The sequence below is a fragment of the Acanthisitta chloris genome, unplaced genomic scaffold (assembly GCF_000695815.1).
Source record: "Acanthisitta chloris isolate BGI_N310 unplaced genomic scaffold, ASM69581v1 scaffold10253, whole genome shotgun sequence".
Lineage (NCBI taxonomy): Eukaryota > Metazoa > Chordata > Aves > Passeriformes > Acanthisittidae > Acanthisitta > Acanthisitta chloris.
This window is the reverse complement of record NW_008665402.1, coordinates 11,216-23,332: the sequence shown is the minus strand read 5'-3', so window position 1 is coordinate 23,332 and position 12,117 is coordinate 11,216. Positions and strand designations below refer to the sequence as shown.

The following is a 12,117-nucleotide window of genomic DNA, read 5'->3' as shown; positions in this document are numbered from 1 at the left end:
GTCTCAGGGCACGGCGCGGGATCCGCCGGGGCCTGGAGAATCCTCCAGGCGGAGCGTGGGGAACTGTTGGTGTTTGTGCTGTTTTCCTTTTTCTGGGCTGGAGTTGGCCCTGTGGCTCCCCGAGGGGAGCTCTCTGCCCTTCCCTTTTTTTTTTGCTGGAGCTGTCTGATGTGAAAGCTGTGCAGCCCTCGAGTTCCAGATAATAAAGCCGTGCTTGTCAGTGAAAATCCTCTGCCAAATGGAGCTCGTGGGAAAGCTGTTTCCATATATTTGGGAAGCTAAAATGATGAGGGATGTGGAAGGGAATGTTTAAGGGCAGAGTTTGGAATGGTTGTGAATGTGGGCACCGCGATTTGAGGCTGATTAGCATGAAGGGCGTTTTGCCCAGTCATTAAGATGGGCTGTGCGTTTTTAGAGTGAGTTTTTTAACAGTGTTACTTGAGTTGAAGGTCCTGCAGCCCCTTACGGCCTCGATGCAGTTACCATTTCTATTCCTTCTTGTGGAAGGAACAAAACACTGTTATCTGTGAAGCGTGGTGTGATACCATAATGTCTTGAAGTTTTGACTGCAACTTTTTAGTAATGGGTCTGATGCTAAATGTCTCTGCCGAAAGTTTGCTGAGATGGCGAATGTATTTCCAGTGGCAAAACAGTGTGTATATGTCTTTTTTCAAATGTCCTTGTATTCAGTCTCTCTTTTCCTGATACTACCAGTCATGATTATTTTTTAATGTCTTTTTAAAGGCCTTGTTTAGTGTCAGGGAGGGTAAATGAGGCATAGGGAGGTCTGCAGACTCTAGAGAGGGTCAAAAGTTTAGCCCAGAGCCTGCTTTTAAAATTCTGCCATTCTGGTTCTAGTCCCTTGTATACATGAGATTTAGTGCCACTAGATTTAGTCTCTTCCTCCCCTTGCTCCTTTTCTTCTGGTTGTGCTGTGTCTCTTTCTGTGGCTGCATGAACTGGAAGGGGGAGAATAGCAGAGAGCTCAAGCAATGGTAGGGAAGATATTTTTAGCCAGGAAAGGAAAGACACAGTGAAAAAGCCCTGTGAATGCTTAACTTGGTCTAGCACGAAGATCATATGAAGATCTGCTTCTAATGTCATGTTGCTTCTGCTGATGAAAGCTGTGACTTTTGATTAATTGTGGGTGAAAAGTTGCAAAACATATACTTTTTTCATATCTATATATTTGAGGGGTTTTATATATGTGAGAGAGGATCAATGTGTTCTGAAACTCTCATTCCTTCTTTCTGGCTTTTTAATAAGTGTTGATTAAACCTTTCCCTTTCTGTAGTATTGATTTCTCCTGTTCCCAGGTTATTGACTTTATGGCAAATAATTTTTAGGTTTACGGATTTTAATTTTTTTTCTTTTTAATTTCCATTGAAGGGAGTGTGATTGTACACAACTGCCTGTTCTCGGAATAGATATTAATCTAGTTGAAATGTCAGTGTTTCTTCAATTTGCTCTTGCTTTCATTTTCCTTCTCATTTGTCCAAAGCTGCCAGGAAGGGAAGGGAAAAAACCAAGTGGCGAGATTGCTGTTAATATTTCTTTACTTCCCAGCTGTAGATACTTGAAATAGCATGACTCATTTTGTAAATCCTTTGATCTCCTATGACTGGTTTAAAATGTTGCTTCCCAGCGGGCACAAGGTGGTTTTACTTTCATTTGCAACCCTCCTTCTCAAGGTTTCTAGCCTCAGCTTTGAGAGAAAATAAGCAAGAAAACGAAAACAAATAAATCAACCTGGCTGAACGTGTGCAGAATTTGCCTTCAGCTGTTCTTGTCATTGTGGAATGTATTGTCAAATAGCTTTTGAATCACTGGTTTATGTCAGGAAAAAAAAAAGGTTTTTTCCCCCCATTTACTCTGACTGTATATTGATTTTTGGGGGCCTTTTCCCTTGGCTTGCTTTCTTTCTTCACTGCAAGGCTTTTCATAGGAAATCTTTCCTGTCCCTTGCTACATATTATTTCTAGAGAAACTTAGCTGCATGCTCAGTGAGGAATGTGCTCTTGTAATCTGTGGTTTTCTGGATTTTGAATTCAGTTTGTTCTTTTGGGTTTGATGAGACAAGAAGTCTTAACTTAAATCCAGAAGCTGGATCGAACTAGGTATCTGTAACTGAGGCTTACTTCAAAGAAAATAGAAAAAAGCAAAAATGCGAATGGGACATCAGTCCTGTTTAATGTGTGTGTATTCCTTTTTGTCTTGCTTTACATCTGCAAACTTTGTCTTAATTTCCTGTCGTGTTTTGGATTCATGAAGCAGAACCAAGTGTGACTACATACAATTTGAAGTAGCTTCATCTAAGCTAATCTTATTCCTGGAGGTGAAGCACACCAGTTCCAGCTCCTGAGATGTGGAAGGGGAATCTTTTGAGCTCTAGGTGCTCTCAAGCTGGTAGCAGAGTTCCACTTGCCCGTCTCCACATCTGTAGACAGGGTCTAATGTTCCTTCCCTTTCCTTGCTTTGTTTCCCAGCTCACAAAGCACTTGTCTAGGATGATTTCTTGTTGCTTAAAAGTAATGATTTACTATGGCCTCCTGTGAAATACAGAATGCTTTCCTTTTCTTTCATGATGTGCTGAAGAAGCATATTCCTGCAGAGGGCTACATTGGCATCTCAGAAACAATAGCATGTCCCTCAGTATTCCCCAGCACCCACCTGAAAACAGCTCACATTTTGTGAAATGGAGCATCTGGGTCCTCAGGCATTTAGTGTCTCTCCTCTGCTTTCAAGACCAGTTTCATGAGAATACCTTTTCTAGACAGTGGTGGTTAGAAAGGGTGATGCAGATTTGCATGCTGTGAGTTCTAGTATGGTGGAAAAAGCAGGACAAAGTGGGAGATGCAGTCCACAACCAGCAAGACAGTGAGAATGTCTGAAGCTTTGAGCTTTTTCTCATCAGCTTTCTCTTTGGCTTACCTTAGGGCTGGGCTTCAACATTGTTGGTGGGACAGATCAGCAGTACATTTCCAATGACAGCAGCATCTATGTCAGCCGGATCAAAAAGGATGGGGCAGCTTACCTTGATGGCCGATTACAAGAAGGAGATAAAATTTTAGCGGTAAGCCCTTTTCTTCTGTCACCCTGTGTGTTCCTGAAGTGCTGTGGTCAGAGGCAGGTTTGCCATTGCAGTGCACAGAGGGGAAGGATGTGGTGAATGCAATTAGAGGATGCTGAGCAAACTCCGTGGAGGAGCTATCTTGGGGGTCTGGGGAGAGCTTTGAGCACTTAGGAGGGGAGTGCCTCTATGCGGGGGTTCATCTCTTCTGCCTTCTTGATTTGTCTCAGAAGTGCTGCATTTGCATTTCGTCTGTCACTCGCCTCCGTAAGGTTTTAGAATCCACCAGACCTCCTCTTGCTCACAATGGATTGTCATTTACACATGTGGAAGTAAAGGTTTTCCACCTCTACGTTTCCGTTTTTTGACTGGTAATCCATGATTACTGATCCTTTTGTTCAGGGGGATTTTTAGGCTATAAAACCTCTAAGCCATAAAATTATCTTCTTTTCAGCTCCTCAGGAATAATATAGGCTGCTTCTCCTTTTAGAATAATGTTTTAAAGGGTCTGGTGTTCAGTCCCACTGGTTCTTCAGACAGTTGGCAATCATGCAAGACAATGTGATTTACAAAGTGATGGGGGAAGTAGCCTCTCCTAGTGTGATTCACAATCTCTTGATACTCCCTGATTTTATTTTACACTTGCTTATTATGTTCCACATGTAATCTTTCTAGCCTCTATAGAGTGCCTTGCAATAGTTGGAGCTATTATTGATCCAGGAAATGATATTAAGTTAAACAGAGAGTATTATACTATCTTTTCTTGACAGTTTAATATTCACATACTTGTGTTTGGGGTATCTGAATATGAAGAGAACGAGGCACTGGATGTGATCTTAGGGGGATACAGTTATGAGTAATGGGGAAGAAAGCGAAAAATTAGGTTGAATATAATCACTTAATGAATGAAATCAAGTAGGTTATAAAACCTTCTACCATGATATATTATTTTAAATTAAGTAAAATCCTAACACTTTCAAGTGGATGCCAGTAAGTATGTAAGTATTTTTTTGGTTTGTTTTGTTACATCAGTGTGCTTTTACATGTGTGTTTACAATACTCTCTCAAACAGAGTGAGTAGAGGGAACAATGTGGGGGAGACTCATAATAATAATTTTGCTATAGCTGCATTTTAATTTTCATTAGCTGTCAGACTTACACCTTTGATTTGTTTCCAGTAAAGCAACAGCATCAGAAGCTGCTATTGACACAGCTGTGGTCTTATATTCTCATTTTGCTTCTAGGTATTTTTTTTCAGAACCTCTGTATTTGGCTTGGAGTTTCTCATGTTCTGTCTTGACATATATAAATACATCTGTAATATGAGTGGATGAAAGGGATCTTGCTGATTGTAGTATCATGTCCCAAATGCAGATTTTTGTGAAAGATGAAGATTTTTATCTCCTATCCGTCCTGTGTGAGCCTGCATCATTAAAAATTTGCTCTTTTCCCTTCAGCATCTGGTTCTTCTTTTCCTTTTTTTGCTAGATCAATGACAAAGACTTGAAGGATTTGCGGCACAAGGATGCTGTGGAACTGTTCAGGAATGCAGGCTCTTATGTGTGTCTGAAAATTCAGCGCAGGGTACGTTTTACCTGTTTCTCAGTGTTATTTCTGGCTCAGTTTAGACTGGTTTCTAGGGTTGGTAGCTGTCTGTTTCATGGATAAGAAGAGTACTCTGTATGTGTGCTCAGTGTGATATGTGCATGCAAAGATTTTGTTTGACCTATGGCCTTCTTGCTTTGCCAAGGCTGTAATTGTGTGTGTATTACTTTGTAACAGTTATCTGTGAAGTGGTGAGTTTGGAGAAGTCCCCAGGTCTTTGTTTGCTGGAGTATGCTGTGTTTGCTTACAGATCTTTCTCAGAGGTAAAGGTTTGTCTGTGAAGACAGAATCTCAAGTTCTCCATTTTTTTTTGAGTGGCCAAAATCGTACTGAAGACATAATTCCTCTATTGTTTCAGAGGTCATCACTCATGTTAGTGTTGAGATGTGTGTGCAGTCCACCACTACAAGAGAGATAGTGAGGCACTGGAGTGTGTCCAGAGAAGGGTTAATGAAGCTGATGAAGGGTCTAGAGCACGAGTCTGATGAGGAGCAGCTGAAGGAGCTGGGGATGTTTAGTATGGAAAAAAGGAGGCTGAGGGGAGACCTCATCACTCTCTACAACTACCTGAAAGGAGGTTGTAGCAACATGGGTGTCAGTCTCTTGTCCCAGGTTACAAGTGATATAGGACAAGAGGAGATGTCCTCAGGTTGCACCAGGGGAAGTTTAGATTGGCTATTAGGAAGAGTTCCTTCACAGAAAGGATTGTCAAGCATTGGAACAGGCTGCCAAGGGAAGTGATTGAGTCACCATCCTTGAAGGCATTTAAAAAATGTGTAATGTGGTGCTTAGTTTAATGGTAGGCTTGGCATTGCTGGGTTAACAGTTGGACTTGATGATCTTAGAGGTTCTTTCCAGCCTAGATGATTTTATGATAATATGAAATATGGAGTGCTGTAGTCTAAATATACTGGCACCATTTTAGATATAAAAAAGGAGGAATCCTTTGTCCCCATTTAGCACTGAAGTTGACAAAGGAAATACTGATCAGCCTGAAGCATGTTGATGGGCAGAGGTGGGTTAAGATCCCTTTTCTACTCCTTTAGCACATGATGAAGTCTTCTGGACCAGTGTACAGGGCAGGTAAGAACAACAGAACTAGTGATGTCCTTTTCCTGGTAAAGAGAGCAGGAAATGGTGTGGTGGGAAGTGCATCAAGGGCTGACTGGGTATGAGTGTGTGTGTGTCATTGCTTCTGCTGTATGAGATGTATTCTGCTCTGATTGTTAGAGTCCTAGTTTACAAAGTGGCAGAGAAACCTGAAGGTGCCTGGTAGTGACTGGGTACTCTGCAGTTAAGCTCGGTCCATCCAAAGCTGTTTTAACCCTCCTGTGTGTGGAGTTTACAGGTACCTGGGGAAACTGTCTTGAACATCCTTACAGAACCACCTGGTCCTGACACAGAACTGGGGATTCTCCTGTGATGGGCTCTGACACAAATAACTTTTTTTCCTTGTAGTTGCAGCCACAAAATGGCCCCATGGATCATCGAGGTGATGGAGATTCAGGTGGGCTTCCTCTTGCTGCCATTCTTGTGCCAGGCCTGGCACTTGCTGTGACTGCAGTCTGGATCTTGCTGAGGTATCGACAGCAGCTTTGAAGAGTTCACGCCTGGGATATCACTGCATATTTGACACACCTATGATGTAATTTAAAGATAGAGAATCAACGATCTTACCACAGACTGATGTCAAAAAGGATCATTGCCTATCATCAAAGCTGCTGCTGATGTTCTTATATATTGATTTTGTTGCAGGGTGAATGGAAATGGAGAGGAAAAGGGGAAGGGAGAAGACTGTTTATGTAAAGAGTGGGATAGCTGTGTTTTTGACAATCTGAGGAGGTTTTTGCATCCTCCTCTATTTTGCACCATGAACTTTCAAACGCACTCATCTATTCCATGTTTTCAGATGTAACTTTTGGTTAAAGGGAGTGGGAGTTGGGGTAGTTTTAAATCAAAAACATTTACTAGAGGCTTTGCCTTGTTTCCACAGAATTTTTTCTTGAAACTAATGATCCCTGTTTGAACCATGAATAAAGAAAAGCAATACAGAGGGTATATTATTTTTTCCATTGAATTTTTGTTGGTTGTTGCTAAATAAATGCCTTAAGAAAAGTATGTAAAATCTAATCTGTGGTTTCACAGGTAAAATCATCAGTGTAGCTGCTGATTTAACAGTAATATGCAGTATTGGTGAGGTATTTTGCCAGTTGTGGAAAGACAGAAGATACCCTGCCACTGGAAAAAGATTTTGGTTATCAGAATGACTGCTCAGGATTGTAAGAGAAAGCTTTCCAGAAAATGATGGCATACTGGAGAGAGATAGGCAGACAACTGAGTCACAAGGATAAGCAGCAGCAAGAGATGTGGGCATGCTGAAGCTGCAGGAAAGTCTTTAAATTAGTAATGAAGCAATAGTCCCTCCGTTCATCAAGTGGATTGAAGTCTGTGTCTCTCGGGTTAAAGGTCTGTTTTGGGGGTTATGTTTTGCCCAGAGAATACTTTAAATAAAGTTTTCTGTAGCTGCTAACTTGCTCACTGCAGTCAAAACATCTTATAGTGATTGAAAGGGTGAGGCCAAGAGCAGGCTGGGATCGTCCTGGCTACGGCTTGTTTGTGGAGAGTTATGTGGTGTTCAGGAGATGGGCTGACAGCTGTACGCAGCAAGCAAAACCAGAGGGAGAGACAGACCCTTGCTCAGGAAAGCATGTTGCTGAATTTACCTGCAGGGTCTCATTTCCTCACTGTGATTTGAATCATTTTAAATGCCCCATCTGACTCTGTGGGGTAAGACCTGTTTCTCTTGTCTCCAAGAAATCAATGTGTTTGTTGTTTTTGTAAACAGAAAGCATGATCTGGTCTGTATGATGCCAAAAAAAAATCACATATGCAATATATGTATTCAAACAAAGTAAAACTGGTGTCTCAGTGCTTTACTTATCTCTATTCCTTATTATTCTAGCAGGATGTTGCTGATGTATTTGAAATGGTTTTGTTTGCTCAGGGCTGTATTCCTGCCATCCACTGGAGGTAGATGTGATATGCTGTTATACACAGCGTTCCTAAGTCACCACGAAGTTCAGAGCACTTAGACAACATGAAATCTTGCTTTAGCCTATGAACTGCTCTAGTGTGAGGGGAAGAGAAAACGGAAAGAATTTTACTCCATGTTCTTGGGAGACTTTGGAAACAGACTTGAGGTTTGGGGAGTGTGCATTGGTGTTGGATGGCCTGGGCTGATGCATGCAGTGACTTGCCATGGCCTGCAGACGGGTTATGCGTGGCGGAAGAGCTGCTGTTCAGACAGATCTTTGCAGATACGGTGTGAACCAGCTTGCTTGTCTGTGACCTGCTCAGAATACTGGGCTGTGGTGTCCATGTGGAGCACATATGTGTGTTAAGACAGATGATTAGAAGTTGATGCTGTTGTATCTCAGCCTTCAGAATAAAGATGGAGACAGTAAGAAAACAGCATGTCTGGGCCAAATGTCTTGTTAGCCCTTGCCTGAGTTGCGTTTCTGTGATGAGAAGGAGTGTGTGGAATGGGCTAGGAGGATGAGGATTTGTGAAAGGGAGTGGTTAGTTTTACTCATTTCCCATTGAAGTAAGAGAAAGCAAAACCTTTGGGGTTTTAATTGTTTGTTTAACCTTTCAACTTTGGGACTTTGATACTGTTCAGACATGATTGCCACCTGTATTGCAGGCAGTTTATTATGGGTAGAGGATTATAGCCAAGGCCCAGATAATTGACTTGGCTTATTGAGCAAGAAAAGGCCCTTCTGGTGCATAGCATTCCTTTTGATTTCTTTTCACTGAATAATTTTAGTATCACAGCATTCACTCTGTAGCTTTTCCAGAAACCCGAGTAGTAGTTTTTACTTAAGAGTTTAAACTATCCAGTCTAACAGTCAGGAATACCTTTCTGTGTCTGCCTCCTTCAAACTGTTGCCTGAGGAGTACCAAACAATCCCTTTTCCAATCCCCAGCCACCTCTCATCCCATTTATTAACAAAACCCAAGTGGAAAATACCTCAACCCCAAACTGTCCTGTGAGCTGTGGCTCATATTACTTTCTCCCAGCAGCTGGACTATCTCACCTAACTGTTCTGTGTTTTCCAAAGTCTTTTCCACTGTCCCTATAGCCTTGAGTCTCATCTTTGCACTGAACACTGTATATACATTTTCTAAGATTGTGGAGGAAGTGAATTTTAAAAAAAGGTCTAATGACAACAGCTAGTAAATACAAGTGATCAGAGAGAGTCTTAGCTTTTGTTATAACTTAAATATCTGGGTTTTGAAAAAAACATAAGTTGAAATCTTGAAGATTTCAAGACCAACATTTCAACCAACAAAAAAATGTAAAAAGCATCCTAACTGTAATTTGTGTTTGTTTTTTTCTTAAGGACTCATTTGCCATTAATACTGAGGGCAGCTGAAACTCTGAAATCCCCATGTTTCTCTCCCATGCTCATCTGTTGCCTCGAATGTATTGTGACCTTATTGACCTGTAGAAGTCTGGATTTTCATACCCATAGTTTAAACGCAAATGTGTCTAGTTTGTCTTCCTGTATATTCTAGGCATTTTTGTCTTGGAGTTTCCAGAATTGTTTGTGCTAATAATACATATTTTACTTGGGCATCACAGTGAGAAAGAGCAACTAGACTTGATCTGGAGATTGGTAGGTGCACTACTTCTGGCACTTTTTAATTAATGCAGACTAGAAAGGAGTGTGTGGGAGGGAAAGATGCCTTGCTTTCTCTTTGCCTTTAGGTTCCAACAACTGGTTTGTTAGGTTGTTCTGTGCTAGATTAAAGAGGCCTCTAATAACTGATAGTCTCTTCCTTTGAGGGGATATTGAGTGTTGTAATTGCATTACCTCTCACATTATTTTTAAGAAGTTAAGCCCTTTAAGATCCTCAGTGTAGGACACTTCCTCTCTTTGAGTAGTTTCTGTGGCTCTGTGTATACTTTTCTAGTTTCTGTATTGCTTTGTACAGTCCAGACACCCCAGCCACATGACCATGCCTATGCCCTAAACTAGGAGGTTTTAATATAATTTTTATCTGCAAACCTTTACAATTTTATTTTTTTTGCTAAGGTACAGGTAATTGCAAAGCAAATTTAAGCCAACTCCTAAGAGCTTGCTTTTCTTAAATAACTTTTGCAAGTCTCTTAGAAGTGGTATACAGCTTTTCCTTTCTTCATTTGCTCAAGAGAGCAATTCCATTTCATCATAGCATGACACTAGCAACGAGTGTAAAGTGCCTGTATATTCCAACTTCCAAATCCTCATCCATACCTGTTGTGACCTGCATGGTGTGGGGGAAGGTGTCTGACTTCATATTTTGTTGAATGACTGCACCTCCTGTTTGCATTGGCCGTGTGCACTGACCTGCCCAGATTACTCTCTCTGCCTTGTCTGCTGTGTTATTTACCAGTCCACTATCTTTAGCAAGACTGATTTTGCCTTCTGCTAGATCATTGGCAGAAGTACCAAATGTAGTTTGGTACAGAGGCAACTTCCCCTCCATGGTTAGAATTTTTCAGTAACTGTTGGTATCTCCTGATTATTGGATCCTTTGTCTGTTTAATGTGTTAATGGGTTTAATGGGTTAATTTTGACAGCATTGACTTTTTAAAAATACGTGTATCAACGTCTTGCGTAGTACTAAGTAGATTACTTCTGAGTGATGAGTAAACTTCATCTGTTCTGCTGACAGAAGCTGATACCAGGGTAAGAATCAGGTCAGGTGAGCTTTATGAGCCAGTCTTTTTCCCATCCTCTTTCCTAAGTTATCGATGTGGATTTTACTTATTGAAGTAATTTTCATCTACTCAGGTTGAAGGAAAGAGCAGAGAACTTACTAATGGGACAGTGCCCCACAGGCTGAGGACCCGAGGGAAGGCTTACATGGTGAAATCTGGAGGGCCTTAACTTATATCCTTGTCCTCAGTTTTCCTCATTAATAGCTTTGGGCAGACTCATGCTGCATCAGTGCTGCAGTGCTTGGTACATGTCACCTCTGGAGCTCTACTCTCTCTGCACATGTGCGGCTGACGGGGACTCCAGGCCTTTCAAAGCTTCCTTCACGACGAGCCACATAGGATGAGAACATACCCAGGTTTAAATGAAGAGCAGTGTTGTGCAGACTCAAAACTGCTTTCGTTGTCAAATTTGGAAGTTTTTGGCCTTGCTGCTGCCGCTGTAACTGGTCACAGGCAAACTTCATTGTAGAGCAACTGTATGTATATATCTCTTACCCGTCTGCCAAAACCAGCTTTCCTAGGCTGAAACTCTTAGTAAAGAAGAGTAATTCTGCTGAGTATGCAGGATAATTTTTCAAAGCGATATGTGAATGATTTGAGATCATTCACCAAGCCTGCATGCTTGTGTTTGTGTCCAAGTTTTCCAGCTATGTTTCCCTTTAAGTTCTCTACCCTCTCATCTCTCTTCACCGCTTCTCAACAGCCTAGCATTTGTGCCTGGCTTGCATTTTTTTGCCATGACATAAAAGCAATTGTTACAGAAAAATTGCTGGTTTTGCTCTGTGTCAGCAAGTGCTGGTATTTGTTAATTCACCTGTCTCCCCTTAGTTGCACTGAGCTACCTATTGGACTTTATGTCACTCCTTTTCTCTTTCACTTGGACACTTGGCTCAGTGGCTGCACTCATTCTAGCTGGTTTGTCAGGTGTTGCAGGACAGATCATCAGAGCAGCAAGCATGAGTGTGTGCTCCTCTGAGGTAGCAGAGGCTGTGCAGTTGGAGCAGTAAGAGGCTCTAATCAGCTCTGACCTGAGCGTGAAGAAGCCCTAAGAGTTTTGTTCCATGATTATGTGAACTCTAGAAGGAAGCTCCTTGCTGAAGAACTTCTGTGTCAAAAGATTTCCCCCCTCCCCACCTGTATTCTTTTATCCTTCCCTATTAGCCTTTCATTTCCCAATCTCCTCAACCTGCTATCCTTCAGCAAAGCTATTACTGTTTAATGTCAACTCTATTTGGAGACATTTATGGCTGTTGGACGGTAACACACCTGACATCCACTAATGCAGCTGAGCTCAGGCACAGTCTACGAGTGCTGGTCCCGCAGCAAGTGAGTCTGAAAGCTGTGGGCACTTGGTTAAGGTGGAAGCAAATTCAGCCTGTTTGCAATGTAGCCTGCTGATAGGGAACTTGTATGTGTGTGTATGCTGCAGTTCAGTCACTCGTTCTTGCAGACCCTAACTATTACCATGTGCGAGTGGCATTTGATAGCACAAGTTGCCATTTCTTCTGAGTTTACTGTTAACTTGGGAGTGGAGGGGGAATTTTAATGAGTCAGGTACACTTCAGTTGGAGAGCAGGAAATGTCATTGCAGTGGTTTAAATCTGAATTTGGTTTAATTTTTTGCTTTGTTATCTAGACACTTTCTAATGGGATATGAGGTTTGACATCTCTTCTT

General features: G+C 41.6%; 1 protein-coding gene across 1 annotated transcript; it reads left to right on the top strand.

Annotated features, from left to right (window-relative positions):
- Positions 1-2,900: 2,900 nt before the first annotated feature.
- SYNJ2BP (synaptojanin 2 binding protein) lies at positions 2,901-6,785 on the top strand (the record flags this gene model as incomplete). Its single annotated transcript, XM_009071739.1, has 3 exons — positions 2,901-3,073; positions 4,559-4,654; positions 6,134-6,785. Coding segments are annotated over 3 exons (410 nt in total), but the record flags the coding sequence as incomplete, so codon positions are not given.
- Positions 6,786-12,117: the final 5,332 nt, after the last annotated feature.